The sequence below is a fragment of the Cupressus sempervirens genome, chromosome 11, assembly GCF_028749045.1.
Source record: "Cupressus sempervirens isolate cs-2001-9-10 chromosome 11, ASM2874904v1, whole genome shotgun sequence".
In the NCBI taxonomy this organism is placed as follows: domain Eukaryota; kingdom Viridiplantae; phylum Streptophyta; class Pinopsida; order Cupressales; family Cupressaceae; genus Cupressus; species Cupressus sempervirens.
The window spans coordinates 326296537-326315979 of record NC_143128.1 but is presented as its reverse complement, the minus strand read 5'-3'; the positions used below and the strand labels follow the sequence as shown (position 1 = coordinate 326315979).

Genomic DNA, 19443 nt, shown 5'->3' with positions numbered 1-19443 from the left:
CTTGCACTCATAAATAAACAAGACCTATCCAAAACCCAAGATATATCATGTATTGCAATTATTAATTAATTAAATAACAATAAATAAATTAATACACATTAAATATAATGAATGCAATTTTTTCAATCAATTAAGTAACACATTTTGAATGCGAACATTATTAGTTATAAAATCTTTCAGTCATTCAATGATAATTACCTCTCCGTTGCATTTGGTGAGGGATCCTATTCCAAAAGTGTAAAGAGACCCACTTCTCTTCTTCCAAACCTATGATTCGTTTCTTACCATAAACATTTAGTCTTGCACCAGCTGCCATTCCGGTCGATTTTTTTAATGCGGGTCCGATCAAAAGGCGGTATTGAGTTACCAAATGACCAAAATTAAGCATAAATTCCCCATATGCAGGTAAGAGATCAAAGACATTAATTAGAGATTCAGAGCAGTGTGGAGCAGAGATGTCCAAGCACAACATGCAGTACAAAAATCTGGGTCGCACAGGACTGAAAGTGTCCCAGCTATCATATGGGGCGTGGGTGAGTTTCGGCAATCAGCTGGATGTGAAAGAAGCAAAAAGCCTTCTTCAGTGCTGCAGAGACAATGGCGTCAATTTCTTTGACAATGCTGAAGTGTACGCCAATGGTAGGGCGGAAGAAATCATGGGGCAGGCCATACGTGAGCTAGGCTGGAAGCGATCCGACCTGGTCATTTCGACGAAGCTCTTCTGGGGAGGCCCCGGCCCAAATGACAAGGGGCTTTCTCGGAAGCATATTATTGAAGGCACCAAGGCTTCTCTCAAGCGCCTCGATATGGAGTATGTGGATATCCTATACTGTCACAGGCCTGATGCCTCCACTCCCATTGAGGAGACCGTCAGGGCCATGAATTATGTCATTGACCATGGCTGGGCTTTTTACTGGGGCACCAGCGAATGGAGCGCTCAGCAGATCACTGAAGCTTGGGAGATTGCCAAGAGACTTGACATGGTTGGCCCCTGTGTTGAGCAGCCTGAGTACAATCTTCTCTCCAGGCACAAGGTGAGGTTTCTGGGATCAAATCACTGTTTTATTGATGGTGGGTTTAGTTTTCCATATTGGGTTAGATTTTGGTTCATTAGAGGTGATTTTTTCAGTTGGGCTACTAGTTTTGGATTCACTACTTGATATTGCTATCAGTATTCAATTGTGATATGGTTTTAACTTCTGCATAACTACACAGTTGAATGCTGACGTGCTGTGGAAAATATCTCCCACTTTCACCACTTATGTCAGATGCATTTGGAAAAAATATTGGAATCAACTGGGTTAGATAGATATCTACACCTATCCCTTTGATTAGACTGTAAAATGTTGAGGAAGTATACATCTATTCTAGAAACTATAGATATTGTTAGCTTTGTCCTTAAGCAGATTACAACGTCTTGAGTAAAGACATATCTTTTTCAGAAACCTCCTTTTGCTAAATTGCAGCTATTGGCAGGGGGATCTATTCCTTCGGAACTAACCAGGAGTCAAGGCTGACCCAATAGCACTTCCAGAGATTTAAGCCTTTAACGGACCATTATCCTCACAATTGGTCTCAGATCCTTCGGTTCTGTGTTTTCTTTCCAATATTTGTTTAAGCTTAATTTCAGAATCGAAAAGAAACGTGAGGAAATTTTGTTTGGAAATTGTTTGCTCGGCCTTCTTTTAGATTTGCTAAACTGGGTTTATGTTGATAGTAGAGAGATTGCTGACAGTTAACCATGTCGATCGTTATTTTCAATTTGTTCCTGTTTTTCTTCTATTTTGAACTTCGCTTGAATTCTAAGCCTCACCTATTGGAATATTATAGTTCAAAGCATAGTTATCTGAGAGAATTATTTAGCAAGGTTACAAACTAATCTTTTTAGGCCACGTGATCCTCGCTACTCGGGACTTACACGTTATCAAAGGATCGTAATGGAGTCCCTATAGTTTCAAAGTTCAAACTCTCATTTATGCGCACTTTGCTAATAGGGTTGCCTCCTCCGATTGGGCTTTACTGGTTTAGATTTATTAATTGATGACATTTTGAAGTTTCAATCTTGGGTTCAATATCTGCGGTCTACTTAGTGCTTTTACAATCTGGATTCTGAACTCTTTTGAAAATAAGCTTATTTCTGTTCCTCACTTTTGTGCGCCTGGCTAGAGGCTTTTCCTTTCCTGATTGGACCTTACTGATGTAGGTTAGTAATTGATGACAGTCCAAAGTCTCATGGTTGGGTTAGATGTCTCTGGATTAGTAGGGGCATTAAACAATCTGGGTTTTTTAAGCAATGTGTTTATTTTCAGACTTTGTTTTGGGATACACCGGGGCACCTGCATGTGATGATTTCATATCTTTTGATTTATTATTGCTTTGGGTTTAGGGTCTTGATTGAGGCACTATCCCAGTCTAAACTCGGCAAAAACTTAAGGTAGAAAACTCCTTAGGACAGCCAGCAATATTATACCCAACAGAATAACAGATCAGAAAGAACAGCAGCAAATGTTCAAGAGGTTGATTTGAAACCTCTTAAATAGAGTTTGTACACTTTAAAAAAAACCACAATCATAAATGATTTTTTTATCTGTCATTCTTGTCCCCTATCCTTATTTTAGACTTTTCAAACAACAGGTTCTAACCTTTGTTGGAAGTAATGACTATTCTGAGAGGGGGTGGGGTGAATCAGAATAGAAGATTTAATTCAAAATATTTGCGGAATGCTAAACCATAAGATCATTAAACATATAAACTGTTCATGAATCAAAATATAAGATATTGGAACAATATGAACAACTTACAGAAAGAGGACAAGATTTTGTGCTGAGTGGGAAATCCTCAAAACCTTACGGTTTTCTCATAGGAAAAAATACAACTCCAATAGAACCTGTAAATTTTACCGAGCAACAACTCCTCTTTACAACTGCAGTTTCAAGCAGCTTCAACTGCTTGAGCTGCAACCCTTTCTTCTCTTTACAATGTATTTTCACTTACATACATTACTGCATGTTTCTCATACATACACCTATGCATATAAATAATTTTATGATTTTGCTCTCAAGGTTCCAACAAGTATTTCATACACAAGAAATATGCCTGTATCTCACTTTTTTCACATACTTAATTTCACACAGACATATTCCCTTATATAGGTATATACTAAAATATTTTACAGTCAAAAAGATTAATATCAGTTGCAACCAATGCAACTGTTTTACATTATAGTTTGTCAACTGCTTTTCAAAGAACCTAATCATTCTTCTAAAGAATCAAGAACAGAAAGACATTCAATTATCAAAGTGATCCGCTGACAAAATTTGTCATCTTAATCTTCTTTCAGCCCATCAACTGATGTCAAACTGTCAAAACCAAAGACATTCAATTATCAAAGCGATCCGCTGACAAAATTTGTCATCTTAATCTTCTTTCAGCCCATCAACTGATGTCAAACTGTCAAAACCAACCGTTTACCAGCTTGGATAACTGTCATAGGTTCAACAAATACTTGTACTCCAGATTAAAAACAACAAGTATCAATTGTACTTTGACATGATAAGAATAATGACTAGCTTTTACAGTTAAAAGCTATTTCTTAACGTTTACACAAAGAACCGTTGTGAGTAAAAGGAAGGACACATTATAATCTCCAAAGAATATCACAGTAGCACCAGCATTGACACCCATTTTAAGAAAGTAACAAAAACACCTTTTACCAGAGTTTGTTTTGCCGGAAGAATAAAGAATGAGATAATAACAGGAAGGGTAAACATTATCATGGCGGCAAGTGCCCTGAATAGGGTTTTAAACATTATTCAAAAGAAGCAAAATGAAAGATCTTTTACACTTTCCCTTCATAATTCTTTAATAAAAAAACAAGCTGTTTGAGATCCGCCATAGAAAACTTACACGTGGAACAACAAATCACCGCGTGAAGGATAACTCAAGTCAATTACCATAGTTATGATGAATGGAATATTCCAAAGGTGATGCTCCACTAAAAACATATTAAAAACAAAACCACGTTTGCTGCTCCATTATAAAACATATTAAAGAGCCACATCTGACTGACTTTTCTAAATCACTTTTCAAGATCGCTGCCAAATTAACTTTTGAAAGAGAATGCCACCTTTTCATGTTATTTGTATCAAGGACAATATTAAAGTCAACAACCTTCAGTATAATTTAATTTCATACGCTGCAGCATCCCGACTCCACAAAAGAAAGGACAGGTCTAGATTTGCTAGTCCTTATAATTCTGTTCATGGAAAAGAACCAAGGCAAATTTAATTAATGACAGATGCTAAAATTATTGCATAATTATGTGGCAATAGGAACTGTATGTTATCCTTTCCTGAAGCCAAGAGCTTAACCCCCCTTGGGTTCTCCATTGCTGTATTCTATGTCACGGCATTCCGCGAATTTCATCCATGGAATTCAAAATTCAACGAATTATTTGAAACCCCAAAATTTTTGTTCCTGTTGGCATCTAAATTCGCGTTGCAAATTGTTTAGGATTTATTCAATAAATAATGCAGTCAAAAAGCACAGATTTCCCTGGGGTTTTCTATTGTTTGACGTCTAATGCCCCCGCTCACACTAGAAAAGCTTTGCCCTGGGCACAAACAGGAGCGACGCGCTGCCAGTCCAACATGACGAACCTGTTAACACCCTGCATGTCCGACGGAAACAATGGCAACACCCTTCTAGTCGGATGCAAACATACCTAGAAGTTTGACGTGAACCAAAGTACAATGGGGTTGCAATTCCGCCAACTCCTAGTCGAAAGATTTTCATTGTTTTACTTTTTTTTAAGGATTTTATTTTATTATTTTTTTGGGGACATTATACAAAACATTAAAAATGGTTTTTTAAGGTTCTATTCTGTATCTTTGTTCTACTAAATTTTAAAAAAATGTTATCGAATTTTGTATTTTTAATTTAGATAATGTCTTCCATGCCCATAAAAAGTTAAAAAAAAATTATATTCATTTTTAAAACATTAATATATATAGTTATAATAAATTTAAATTTAAAATTCTTTCAAAAATAATAGTTAAACTAATTTAATACTTTATTAAATGCATTATTTATATCTTAAAATTAAAATTTATTTAAGGCGAATTAATATTGATATTTTTTTCATCCAGACCAAACTTCATATAAATTTTGTTTTGGCCGAACTTGTGCTCGAAATCAAACCTTGTGATTTAGGCTATATTTATATGGATGTAGCTATCCTCCCTAGAAACTGTATAGTTGACCAATTTTCAAAAAATGGAAAATATTATGGATTTTTCTGAAAATTTCAGCATTTGATCTTCATGATCTTCATGATCCGCATAACTACATTTTTGTGAATCTGGAAAAAAAGAGTTTCACTTTGTATTGTCTTTAGTGCATTTTGTCTGGAGATTAGCCTGTCCCTATTTATACATGCATTTCATATGTGTACAGACTGTAGTCAATGAAGAGAAAAGCAAAACATAAGGAAAATAAAAGGAGAGTGAGAAAGTGAATATTCACTCTGAAAATCCAGTTGGATTCTTATGGCTGAGTGCTGAAACAAGTGCAGCAACATTTTCTGAAGCTCACAGCTTAGCTCTCGAGTTCTCTACTTCATAAGTATACTTATGCATACATTTCTGAAATGAAATACTGCAGTATCCTGTTTTAGGTTTTCTTTTGAAATTCTGAATACAACAGTCATCTGTAATGATATAATTATCAGCTCTGTAGAAGCATTCCGTATATATTTCTGCTCTAGCATATCAGGCAGAAAGATTTCACCATTGTGTCACTTGAAACTCATCTGCAATCTTTTAGGTGGGATTGCCTTATATCTGAATCAGGGGATTTAATCTATATATCCAGTGATGGAAACTGGGGGGTTTTTGTTCTCTAATTCCATACCTTGAGGGTCTGTAATGCCCCACTAGGGAACCCTAGGATCCAAAGGGTAAAACATGCGCTTAACACTTTTCTTTTGAAGGTAAAGATGTAAACCAATCACACGAGTGCAACAGATAACCAAACATACAAGCATGCCACCACATGCAAGATTATCATGATGATCAACTCACGATCGTACACAAGTGGAAGTCTTAATATCACTTCTAAAGGTTCCCAAGTAACCTAATACTCAAGTGTGAATGGAGTAGGCACCTTCAAGTCACTTCGTGAGAGTTTGGATCACATCTACGAACCTTACAGATCATGATTGAATCATCATCAATGATCGCTCATTGAGGAGACTACAACATAGAAGGAAAGGGGAAATATAACCAGATGTTACCGAATCCAGTTTGTTATGATTGAGGTGGTCTCTGCAAGATAAAGGGTATCCAGAATTAAATTAACCTTCTCAATTTGACCTCAGGAAGTACTCTTTGTTTAGAAGCGACATTTTAAAAGAGATGCAGAAAATGCCAAAATTGATGAAAAATTAATCGAAGGCAATGCAACAAATGTCAAAAGTGATGTTTTGTGGGTCAAAAAGTGGTGAAATATCAAGAAAAAGTGATACTCTCCTTTACTAAGGTGAAAAGTCAAGTTTGGAGCCCAAGTATGAGGTCAATCTCGGTTCTAATGCCAAGGAGGCTTGCCGACACCAACGTGCAACTAAAATGCAGGCTCGCTTCATAGCAAGGAGTACTGGTTGCAAATTGAGGAAAATACCCACCTAATTGCAATATTAGATATAACATAAGCAAAGAACTACACTAGGAGCATAAATGTCCATATTTATATAAAGATCAAGAGAATCTACATTAAGGAAACTATTCTAAGTCTATGTTACCAAATTCTTCCTTGGCAAACCCAAAGTTTGGTTTGGCTCTTGCAAAAGTCTGGTCCTTGTCATGTTCTTGCGAAAGTTTGCTGCAAACCTTTAAAGTCTGCCCAATTTTGTCAGATGAACCTGATGCAAGTTTTGTTGTTTTTATGGCAAATTTGCAAATCTGCGGCAGGACCTAAGCCAAATTTGGCCAAAAATGGATTTTTTTGACTTTTTTCCAAAAATTGGTCTTTTTTAGTCAATCCAACCCTCTAACCCTAAAATAAACAACTAAATAGGCTAAAAAGGCAAAACATATGTCATTTGGACTGAAACATTAATATGTATGGTGGAGTATTTTGCTATGTTGCTTCACCATTAGCATAGTGGTGTACAGAATTATTTGCTGCTGCATACATATACACATGCACATACATTTATTTTATAAAAAGATGTTTTTGTATGGATGAACCCAAAATGGACTTGAACCCACCTTGAAAAATTTTGAGCAAATTTTGTGCCCAAATCTCAAACTTGCATTTGAACTTGAATTTCATCCGGCTACTTGGTTTTAAGTACATAACTAAAAGATCATAAATGTACATACAACAATGAACTAGGTGAGACATACCATGGGACACTCAATGCTTGAAGTGTGCGATTCTGGAGGAAGTCCGTCACATGTGCACTAGTCCTCATCAGTGGTAAAGTGCAAAGTGTAGCACCACCTTTCCATGTGGAACTCTCACGCCCTCCCTGCTGTACTCGTTGCTGACCTCAAACATGAGGCAATTAAATGCATAATCAAATAGGGTGTCACAAAGTTTCAATGCAAAATACATATACACATGGAGAACACTCAACATGTGGGCCGATATTCAAATACAACCAAGAAACCATGCAATTGCCATATACCATGGATACTATGCATAGCTATAAAGGCTAACATGCAAGGACTCTAGTGGAGTGACATTACTTGGCTCTGAGTAGCTTGAGTATCAGCAAGTCTTCAATCAATTTCTATAGGCTCAGAATGTATCTTAAATCAACATCCTTAAGTGGCTAGATACCATGTCTTCAATCAATGTCCTCAAACAGCCAAACACCAACTTTCCTTCGATCGTCACCCTTGGGTGGCTAGGTAGTCAATTACTCCTATCATTAAGTTTTAACCCCATTATAGTTTATTATGTTTTCACTAATTAAGTACTTCTTTGTGCTACTATATCGAGCCACTTACAAGCTAGGGTACATGTGAGAAGCCACTCCACATCTCTATGCAAGCAATCAAAACCTATCGTTATACGAGGCACAAAGCAAATGCACCAAACCAAAAAGGCTAGAAAACCCAAAATACACATGGGACTCTATCGGTCTCAAACTGAGAGCATAGGTCACTCAGAGCTTGGCATAACAACACTCAACTAAATGCTTGGACGCAGTCTCAATGCTCAACGTCCATGTATCACATGCGAGCTCGACCTCAAACATGGATTATGCCAGCACAAGCCGAAAGAAATAGCAATACAACAATGATAGGAGTGTCTTGACTCCCAAAACACTCAAGCTAACAATTGAGTGAGAATAATTAAAAGGCACAACAATAACTAACTCAATCAGCCACTGTGCCAGGAGCATGGGTTCCTATGAAATCCATCAAGCATCTTGTTAGTACATGAGGAAGGTCACAAGCTAACATGCAAAAGTTGGAGGATAAGGCCCTCCCAAACACCCAAGGCACCAAAATTGAGCGAAATCAGAAAAGGCACAAATGCCAAACTACTTGATTGGGAACTATGCCAAGAGTTCAGATTCTGAGGAAATCCATCACACATCTTGCAAAAATGTGAGGAAAGCTCACAAATCACAAAACCCACTCAATATTCAAATTTTGGCAAAATTTGGCAAGGTAGGAAATCAACAATTTTAAAATCAAGGGCCAGGTTCAGATTGCCATAAGAAATACATGAAATGTCTTCTATCCATTCCAATGGCACAATCCTCTAGTAATCATCGGGTACTACTAAGTTCAACTTCTCATCTCCTTATAACTCCCTAATTTGTATATCTTCCATATCCTTATAACTCTCATGTTTCTATGTCTTGGTCAACCATTGAGTGGTAGACAAACTATGCATTTGAGCTGACATATATGAATGGTTTGTGATTTTTTATAAGCTGGCATATGAAGGGTCCATGTGCTTGGTATGGAACATTGTGAAACTTGGGAGTTATTCGGCATCGGGGGTTGGCACCAAATACAAAGGATATCAAGTTGCCACAATGCACGAGGAGTCTTTGTGTTCAAAAAATGACCAATCTGCAATAGGAACTGCATCCATTGAAACTCGTGCTTGTTATTGCTATCAATAGAATTAGGTTTTTAAGCAAATTTCACTCTACCGTGCAGACATGTAGGGTTTGCATTCAAAGGACGTGAACATTTCATTTGTATCAACATAGGCTTACAACTCACTGTTGCACTATGGGGGGAATCCCATTTTCTATTGAAAGTCTTATTTGTTAAAACTTAAAACATTACCAATTACAAACTTGGAATAAAATTTCTTTTACAATAATATCAACTTGGAATAAAGAGCTTATTAAGACATTTTACTCAAGCACTTGACCATATCCACATTCACAATGATCCAAATAAGGTTGCCATTTTTGTGGCTTATATGCTTCAACTAGTCCTTCAATAACTACACACAAAAAACTCAAAACTCGTCCAATGACCAATGAGAGGTTTACTTCTCAACTGTTAGCTTGCTTATAAGTCACCCTTGAGCTAGGAGGGTTCCAAGGGAATTCGTTTACACAAGCAAACACATAGTAACAATGAGAACCATTTGATTGCACAACCATATAATACTCGTAACTTCCTTTTCACTCAAGACAACAACATATAAGAGTCTTCTTTAACATTCATATTGGGGGAGAAGAGGGGCAACTCTCCATAATGGGAATACAACTCAAGAAACTATGCTACCACCATTTATTCCTCTTTCTCATTCTCAACTACCAAATACATCTCCTTCACTACTATTCCCTTGAAATGGGAGACATATGAGGGTGTTTTTATCCAAGCTTCTCCTTCTCAGAGGATGAATCAATCCCCACGAATGGTCCAACCTCTCTCTATGCTATACTACAAACACTCTCATCAAGAGGGACAACCTATCGCATACTACATAAAAAAGCATGAAGGAAGCAAACACAAAATGAAACATATGGACTCCATTTCTCTTTACATCCACACATGCATAATACAAGAAATAAAACAAATGCTCAGGGGCCTACTTCTCTAAGATATCCAAGGATTGAGGAGACTTGGTGATGACCTCCAAGCTTTTCTCCAAGTTTCCCTCTCAACTCCAAGTCTTTTCCTAAGCTCTCTCGCGCACACAATATTGAAAAATTGTAGAACGACCAAAATTCCCTTCTTTATCCTAAGATGGATGATAAATAGAAATCCAAATTTGAATTACTTCAATGGGGATGACACTAGTCAACTTCCCTTTCACCATCAAAGCACATATCCCCACAAGATCTCACACGTGTGAGTGAAAGAGTGTTTGGACATTTAACCCATGAGAGTCTTCAAGATGTACTCACACACGTGTATGATATAAAGGATGGAAGGTGCATGTGGACACACAACCGCAAAAAGTCTTGCAAGGTAAGTTCTCTCATAGGTAAACTTTGGAATATGGGGATGGGGGTGGGAAAAATTGTCCCACAGCCTCAAACTCGAAGTTTGTCATTCCTCTTAATGGGCATTGCAGAGGTGTCATATCTTGGCCATATATGATGTCCCCAATCTTAACAGGAAAACATGACTACTTCAGTTGTCATTCCTGCTGAGCCAACAGGTTTTCAACATAACATCTAATACTTACACTACCACACTCCTATGATGAATTGACAAAAGCCCATAGCACCGTAGATCGCTGAGGGATGTTTCTTCTTGGCCAGATTAACTTCTACAAGAAGTGATTAAGTATTATGGAAAATTACAGATCAATTTATGAAGAACAAACAGTGGTTCCAAGACCTAAACAACCTTAATATTAAAGTGATTGAAAGCTGTGACTGTATTCCATACAGGAGAGAGCGGTCGGGATTTATTAGAGGAGCAAATTAATAAAGTCTCAAGGGCAGTAATTATATTAACTGAGAGGTGCGATTGATTAAAGGATAATATAGTTTCTTATTAAACAAATTTGTATCAAAGGATGTCTTTTGAGAAGAGTCACATTATTCAAACCAGAGAGGCAGAAATAAAGGCAGATCAATAATCATTCCCAGGAAATCATCAAAAATTTCTATTTCGTATTTCATCTATATTTGGATCGCTCAAGTTAAGCATTAGCCTTCTTAAGGCAATTGGTTGCATACATTAAAAGACATCAATCAGGAACAATACTCAGAGACATCACCATTTGAATTAGCATATCAGAGAAGCAATTACCACAAAGTGGGAGGTCTGATCAGACCAAAACTGTAGCATCATTGCATACTTAATGTGCTATCAGGAACAGCGATTAGCGTTTCATCACCATAAGTGATAAGAAGATTGATTGCATAAATGACATAGCCATATCCGAGACAGCAAGATAAATTCCATGATATCAAATCAATAAGATTCATATATTAGAGATAAGAATAACGATTATATCCATTGTGTAAACATCGATTGCACGATACAAGATTCATCGAGTTAGACTACATCAATTATATTGCATTCGATATATAGCAGTTCATAAGTTAATTGATTGAGTTGAAATATTATCATTATTATACAAGTGGTATCATCAATGTGACTCTTGCAAATTATGAAGATATTGTATTTTTTTTTATAAGTAAAAACATTAATTAGGAAGAAGTCTCTTGCAATTGAATTATAACCAAATCATCCCATAACCTTAACAGATTACACAAGGGGACATTACATCGTAGTCCAAGATAAGGGTCCAATAGGTACCCACCATGGGGCCTTGCAAAGTACAGCATAGAATAAGATATTTGAAGACCCTCTAAAAATTAAAATCCCCAAAAGATCAAATCTAAAATTTACCAAAAAGGACGCCAACCCAACTCACATCCTAACCTTGTTAATTTTAGGACACAACAGAATCTCTATTAAATGTTCACAATCTACATTTCAACAATTACATCATATAGATAGCCTCCAAATGGACTGTAGTTTAGCATTATGAGTTTAATCACAATAAGGTTTCGCAATTACCTCTGATTCCATTGACATGCATTTATCTTGCATGCTTGAATTCACACGTTAATGTATCCATGGAATATTATAGCCAACACAACATAATTAAAAGCATACTCGTTCACACATGTGACCAATAGCCAATTACATTATTTAGTTCAATTAAACATTACATAACAAAAACTCATTTTTTCAATTTCAATTAAACATAATCCTCATGCTTTTGGAATATCACCATTGCATAAAAACATTCAGTAAATTGAAAATTCATGTAAGGGAATTACTAACAAAGCTTTTCTCAATAAATCTGGAGACCTAATCATTTTAAGTTTTTAACTAATCATTTAATATAAAATCACCTAAGCAACATGATTTCTAATTGTTCTTCAAGCATAGAAAGTGTTTGAAGCTTATTCTACTTATACAATTAAATTATTAATCATTATGTTCTAATCCTGGAGCAAAGATGTAAATCATCATAATAATAAGCAACAAGGCAAGGTGTTCACATCATAATGATCAAAATCACATAAATGTCTAATCCAACAAAGGGTGGGACTCACATATTCATTTTCAACTACACAAAATCACTATTCAGATATTTGATGAATGAACTTACAGTTATTTGCTGTTGAGATTCCTGTTGAATCAATACCCATCCAAAATTGATGTTAATTTTTACTTATCACGCCGTTGGTCTCAGGGTGTCTTTTGGTAGTTTTAATATGCAGTCAAGGCCTTTTTGGATCCATTAATCTTGCTGCTTTCATTTATTAAAACTTATATTCTTGGCACAGTTTAATTCTTCTATTGAATATCATAACATGATCCGGGATTTCATTGTTCTTGGTTGCAGTAAGTAAGAATGGCATTTTTGGTTGCTTTGTCTCATCTATTTATTAAAGAACCATTGAGTGATTATTGCCTTTAGGGCCTTAGCTGTCAATAAAATATTAGACTATTGAGTATTGACGTAATCTTCATCAAGCTATAAACAACAAATGTGGTGAAGGATGTTGCAATGGATTAAATTTAGGCAAAGCATTCAGTTTATTATTGTTCATTTTGTTTGAAGTATTTATAGCCTTTTTATTTTGTTCTTTTCTAATTACCTCAACTATAGCATTAGATGGAGTCCTTGTATTGTAAATGCAGAAATAGTACTTAAAGATCCTTTACGTGTTCAAGGTATTTTATTATTCTTAGCATCTGTTGGTTTAGTACAGATATTTCTGGTTCTTACGATTAACAATTTGAGAAAGTTCAATTGGTTGAAATGAACTTTTAGGTGATGAGAATACTTTTGGCTACTGTACTTTGCTTAGCTGTAGCTTTTGACATTGGGGCAATATTTGACTGTTGATTTTTAGCTCTAACGAAGCTGGTTTAGTTCTGTTTTTCTTCCATGTTTTATTTTTTATGCCTCAGGAAAAGTAGGCTCCCATGTCCCCATTATGAAAATGCCTTTTTTGTTATTGTATTTGATAATGCTATGTTCTATTGCTCTATCCTTACCAAGTTGATTAGGCTGCATCTCTTCTTCCAAAAAACAATGGATGGAAAAACAACTGGTAAAAAAATGGTGAAGCTAAATGATGTATTAAGGTTTGGCTTTTGGTATTCTAAGGATGCAGGTGTTTAAAAAAATTGAAGTTCATGAACTAATGCCAGTCATTTGAACTAATTTGCAGGTTGAAGTTGAATACTCACCACTTTATAATAACTATGGGTTGGGTTTGACTACATGGAGTCCTCTTGCATCCGGTGTGTTGACTGGAAAGTATACTAAAGGGAATATTCCTCAAGACAGCCGATTTGCATTGGAAAATTACAAGGTGTGCTATCATTGGAAAAATAATTACCATGGAATGTCTTCAGGCACAAATGGATTTTGTATGCCCCTCATTTTTTCATTTTTAGTTTTCTCATAAATACATTTTTGATTAGTATCTTGTTTCATTTTGATGGTGTAGCTCTTTTATGCTTCCTTTTTGTTAATTCTGGATGCACTTTGAATCCCATTAACCTGTTTGTGTGATTTGTGGGGCACACATGCACACACATAGATCGGATCTGGATTGCTTGTTTCATGCTGCTCTGATGTTAATGCTTCTGATTGCAAGAACCTTCACCAAATAAGAGCTTCCGGGATGCAAGTCCCCCTCTTCCTCCTAGGCTTGTTTGAGATCTGCAATTTCTCAGTAGGATTTCAATTCTTGGACAAATAACCTGAAATTTAAGAGTGACACATGTCAAGCTACTCTTAGCAGAGGTTAAATTCTAAAAGAGCATGGTGTCTAAATTAAACAGTAAACTTGCTTGCTATAGTTTTTGACATGCCTATTGTGGTTTTGTTCTTACGAAAGACATTGTTTAGCTCCCTTGTTGGCTTGTCTGCTATAGTGTTTTAACTTGCCTGTTGTATTTTATTCTTATCGACATTGTTTGAACGTTATTCACCCGTGAGTGCAAAATGAACAAGTCCTGCAGTTTCACGTGTACCTAGATTAAGTCAAACCATTCAGAATACAGGCACCGGTAAACTATAGAAGTACATGCAGTTGCTTTCTAATAAATCTAAAAGAAATTCTATTCAATCCCTTCAATCCCCACACCAAAAATCATGTGGTTAAACAGAAAAGAATAAATCAAATCACATACCAGTGAAGTTGCTACCCAAAAGGCTTTAGCATTTAGCTTTATCATAACCATCTAGATGTTACTGCTACTAGGTTGAAAGTAAATCATCTACATATTATATACCTCCTGATATTGCTCCTTTTCAGCTTGTCACTGCATAACTGATGGCTTTGCTGGATTGCTCATGCTTAGTCAGTTTTACAATGCCAAAGGTTCTATATTTGTAGACCAACTGTTAATAGTTATTCCATTATTTTGAATGGCATAAAAAGGGGTTTACATTATTGTGGATGTGCTGAAAGGAAGAGAAGCCATCATTGATGATGATGCATTCTGCCCCAAGTTAATAAAAATAACATGTTGGCTAATAACACAGACTGGTTTGAAACAATTCTCATAGTTTCAGTGGCTCAATTCCTCTCTCTCTCTCACTCTCTCTCTCTCTCTCTCTCTCTCTCTAGATATATATATATATATATATATATCATTTTGATTTTTGATTACTTTTGATAGCTTTTTCAATTTATTTTACTGGTGATAAGTTTCATAATTCTTCAGTTTTTTTTCATGATGTACAGAATCTAGCATCCAGGTCATTGGTTGATGATGTATTAAAGAAAGTAGAGGGACTGAAACCAATTGCAAGTGAATTGGACGTGCCTTTAGCGCAACTTGCTATTGCGTGGTGTGCATCAAATCCAAATGTCAGCACTGTTATTACAGGTGCAACAAAGGAAAGCCAGGTGAGTTAGTGCACTTTGTTGATAAATTTAAATGAAGGGTGGGTTTAATTTAAAATTTAAATTATTACTAGGTGTTGGGCAAAATAATTATAAATAAAATAGCGTTTGATTGAGATTATAAATTTTATGATAAGGAAAGTTTCCCATTGTTTGTAATTTGAGAAGCAAGATAGTATTTCTCCACATGTATCATCCATGCTGATGTGTAAGAGTTTTAACTTACACGTTGAATTCTAGAGTGGATAACAATTTAAAAGGATTGTTAATAGGCTTAACATACTTGTCATGATTTCGACAAAAAATAGGAACCACATTATGGCATCAGCATGTGTGCATTGTTAGATTTGGGCAACAGTAGTCACAATTTTTATAGACTACACCTAGCGGTAGGATCTTAAAATGTGTCCTTTACATACAGGTTGTGTTCTGAACTTGGGTTGATTCAAAAGTCCACACATCAGAGATTTGGGTAGTTTTAAAGCCTATATTAGGAATCCATTAGAAGAAGAGTGAGTACGTGCAAACAAGCACAGAGAAAATCAATTTGATTAAAATAGGTGATAATAAAGTGGCAGCCTGACCACATAGGCCATAAATCAAACTTTTCATGGTATCAATAAATGTATTGATGCCATAAATCAAACTTTTCATGTTATCAATAAATGTATTGATGATAATGATATTTTTTAATAAACATGACATGATTTTGTTGAATAAGGATTGTAAATATACAATTGCTATCCAAAGATGATACTAGGATATTCAAGCAATTAAAAGCTTACAGTGCTGGTCTTCTTGGGAATCTAATATCCAAGGAATGGGATCATAGGATTGATTGACGAAGCTGCAATAATTGCTCAGAGTTGCACTTGTTAGAGAAAGCTATAGAGCAACATCATACTATACATTTCTATAGATATAAGGACAGAAATTGGATATGAATGGACTTTTTCTTTTCCATTTGCAGATTGATGGCATCCAATCCGTTTCCAATATATCAAGCTCTTTACATTTTAATCATGATAATTATTTATCCAGCTCAAGATCATATCACGACTTTTAGGAGATATCTTTCTGAGATTTTCCTGTGTGAGCAAAATTATCAAAATGTGCAGCTCATTACTAGCAACTTTTTTTCATAATTATTATAATGCTTGCATATTTTATTGAGCCATTTTTACACTCCTAGGGATACCAAACTAATAATACTTATGATCCTTTTCAATCATGAATATTCCTGTTGTGCTGAAGAGAGGCTACCTAAGGGCAATTTTGAGACATGAAATAGCTAGTAGGTAGTCTAAAATATGCCAAAGGAAGATAAAGTTGTACTAAAGGGGCAAAATCTATGTTCCACAGGGTTTCAGTGGCAGGGATGGTAGGGGATGCGTTTATGATGTTAAAACTAGAGCCTAGAAATCCATGAAGATAACCATCAATAAAAGAGAAAACTGAAACAAAGAACACCAAACATATTTTGGGAAAATCCTTTGAGAATGAAGGGAAAAACACAGCCACACAATACAAATATATCTTTATTGATAATGAAAATGTTCAAGTGTACAATGCCTATCGCTTAATGCGATATATATAACAAAAGAAAAGACTCTTCACATTATAACCAAAGGTCTTTTGAGATTCTTATTACTTCTACAATTAAATATGACTCTTCAAATATTCATGCCTCAATGCATGAGAATGACACATGTCATCTACATTTAATGTTACAAATTAAACTTAAGTGTCATTTTCAGCTGAAGATGACAATAATGGTAATAACATCCAGATTTTGAGAGATAAAGATCTCTATCGCAGCTACAAACTTTAACACTTCCTTTTAGCAAGAGAGAGATCTTTAGCTGGACAATCATATAAAGCTGCAACCAAAAAAAATGTCAATGATAAATTCTGATCATAATTCATGGAGTTACTCAACATGAAAACCTGTAACAATGAGCTATATTCATGGAATCACTCAACATGAAAATCTATAACAATTACTTATATTCTTCATGGAATCACTCAACATGAAAACTTGTAACAATTACTTATATTCTTCATGGAATCACTCAACATGAAAACTTGTAACAATTACTTATATTTATAGAATCAGTCAACATGAAAAAAATTTGTAAGACTCACAGCTAAGCCTTTATTCACGGACTCTCTCAACGTGAACTGTCATGGAATCTCTCAACATGACATCCTACTCCCATCACGAAATCTCTCAATGTGATAACATCTTGGACTCTCTCAACATGATGTTCACTATCGCATAGTGAAAGAGTTATCATAGCTGACCTTACAGTCTCATTTATTCATACAAGAATAAAATAGACAATAACAAACTAAGACTTGATTCCATTTAACTCTCAAATTTAATAAATACCACAAGCATCACAAGCATCTATGAGAGTGATAGGGATTCCATAAGTACTCCCTCTTAATTATGAAGCCTCCCTTTGAAGCTAAAATCTCCTTCTAAATCTTGATGTATCTTGCAATCAAGAAGGATAAATAAAATCAACTCATCAAAAATGAAGGCAAACAACAAAAACAAAAAAATACTTATCTCTTAAACCCTTGGAATTTCTACATATTTAACCTTTAGAACAATCCAACACAACTACAACTCTGTCCAAGATGACAGTGAATGTCCTTACAAGTTCCAGAGATTAATCATACTATCATGGTCATCACATTTAGGCTTCAACTTATATTCATATAAAAACAACGAGAGCTTAATGGAATTACCCAAATAATATTTTCCAAGAAAATGATTGCTCAACAAAATTGACCGACCATATACTCTTCTTGAACCAGTGTCATTACAATACATATTACACAATACAGTAACTTACGTGCCTCAGATAGTCATAACGAAAGAGTGATGTATCATGACAACAACAGTGATGAATGATCTTCTTCCATAACAAGATGATTATGAGAGGTCAGTTACAAGATATAACCATGCAAGTGCAATCTGAATATGCATTCAAAATAATTTACCTATCACATATACAGAGTAATATGAGGCAAAGACAGAGACACATGTGGCTTAATGTTAAATAAATGAGATGCAACACACGACAATCAACAATATAAATCAAAGCCTTCACTTTTGTAACGTATTGCATAAAATAAACAAATTCATTGATCAAGAATGGTGGAGGGGTAAGAAAGGAGAGCATCCAGAATGCGGAGGTCTTGAGCAAGTAGAGCAGTTTGATCCATGATGGTGTGTTTTCCTGCTTTGACCACCTGTGTTCTTCCATACCCATCAAGCAATCATGCTTGCACACCAAATCCCTGCTTTCTCGACACTCCACTGTCTTTCACATACCAAAAGTGCTTCATTTCAACAATACTATTTGTGCAGGGAGAGCTCCACCTACAGACGTATTGTTAGATAATGCTAAGAAGAATATGAGATTGAAGGAAAATTGCGAAGCTCTCTGAAGACCAAATAACAGAGCACAATAAATGCAGATCCGGACAAGGATAATGCTGATAAACCCACGTTAAGCGTGTTCAAAAATCTACTACTCTCTTGTGGTCAAGTCTGTCGCCATATTGCCCCAGTATTCGAGCGACAGTCTCACCATTTTTCAATTATCTCGATCCCAAAGATAGTTGCTCATCGTTACAATCAAACTAACTTATGCTTCAGTGTACACTACTATATAGCATTTGTGAAAGCTCGACACTAAAAAAATACTATGATGAAAGTGGACCAGGAGACATTTGCACGATAAACACTTAACGATAATACAACCTATGTCATTTTATGCCATCATCCACATAGTCTCAATCATTATTAAACCTTTTGTATGATACAATAGTGTTTGATAATTAATGGTAGACAATTACAAAACAACCACTACTAGGAAGCACGGAAAACTCAATGGTGTTGAATGCACGAAGATATTTCATTATTGACGGTGACAACTATGAGGGAACAATTTCACCTTAATAATCTACTAATTCTCAAGAACAATGACCTTCCTACGATAAATAGCTGCTCCAAACCATACTCACGATGGCAACAATAAAAT

The 19443-nt window shown here is 35.6% G+C and overlaps 1 protein-coding gene across 2 annotated transcripts in view; it reads left to right on the top strand.

The window, feature by feature from the left end:
* The first annotated feature begins 415 nt into the window (after window positions 1-415).
* The window catches only part of KAB1 (potassium channel beta subunit 1), a 34777-nt gene continuing 15749 nt past the window's right edge, over window positions 416-19443 (top strand). The window contains exons 1-3 of one of the 2 annotated variants that reach the window (XM_089808554.1): window positions 416-1034; window positions 13697-13840; window positions 15224-15388. In XM_089808554.1, the coding sequence (XP_089664680.1) occupies window positions 456-1034; window positions 13697-13840; window positions 15224-15388 (888 nt within the window). In that variant the 5' untranslated portion in view covers window positions 416-455. Of the gene's footprint in view, window positions 1035-13696; window positions 13899-15203; window positions 15389-19443 lie in introns of both variants that reach the window. The other variant, XM_089808553.1, reaches the window with a different exon arrangement.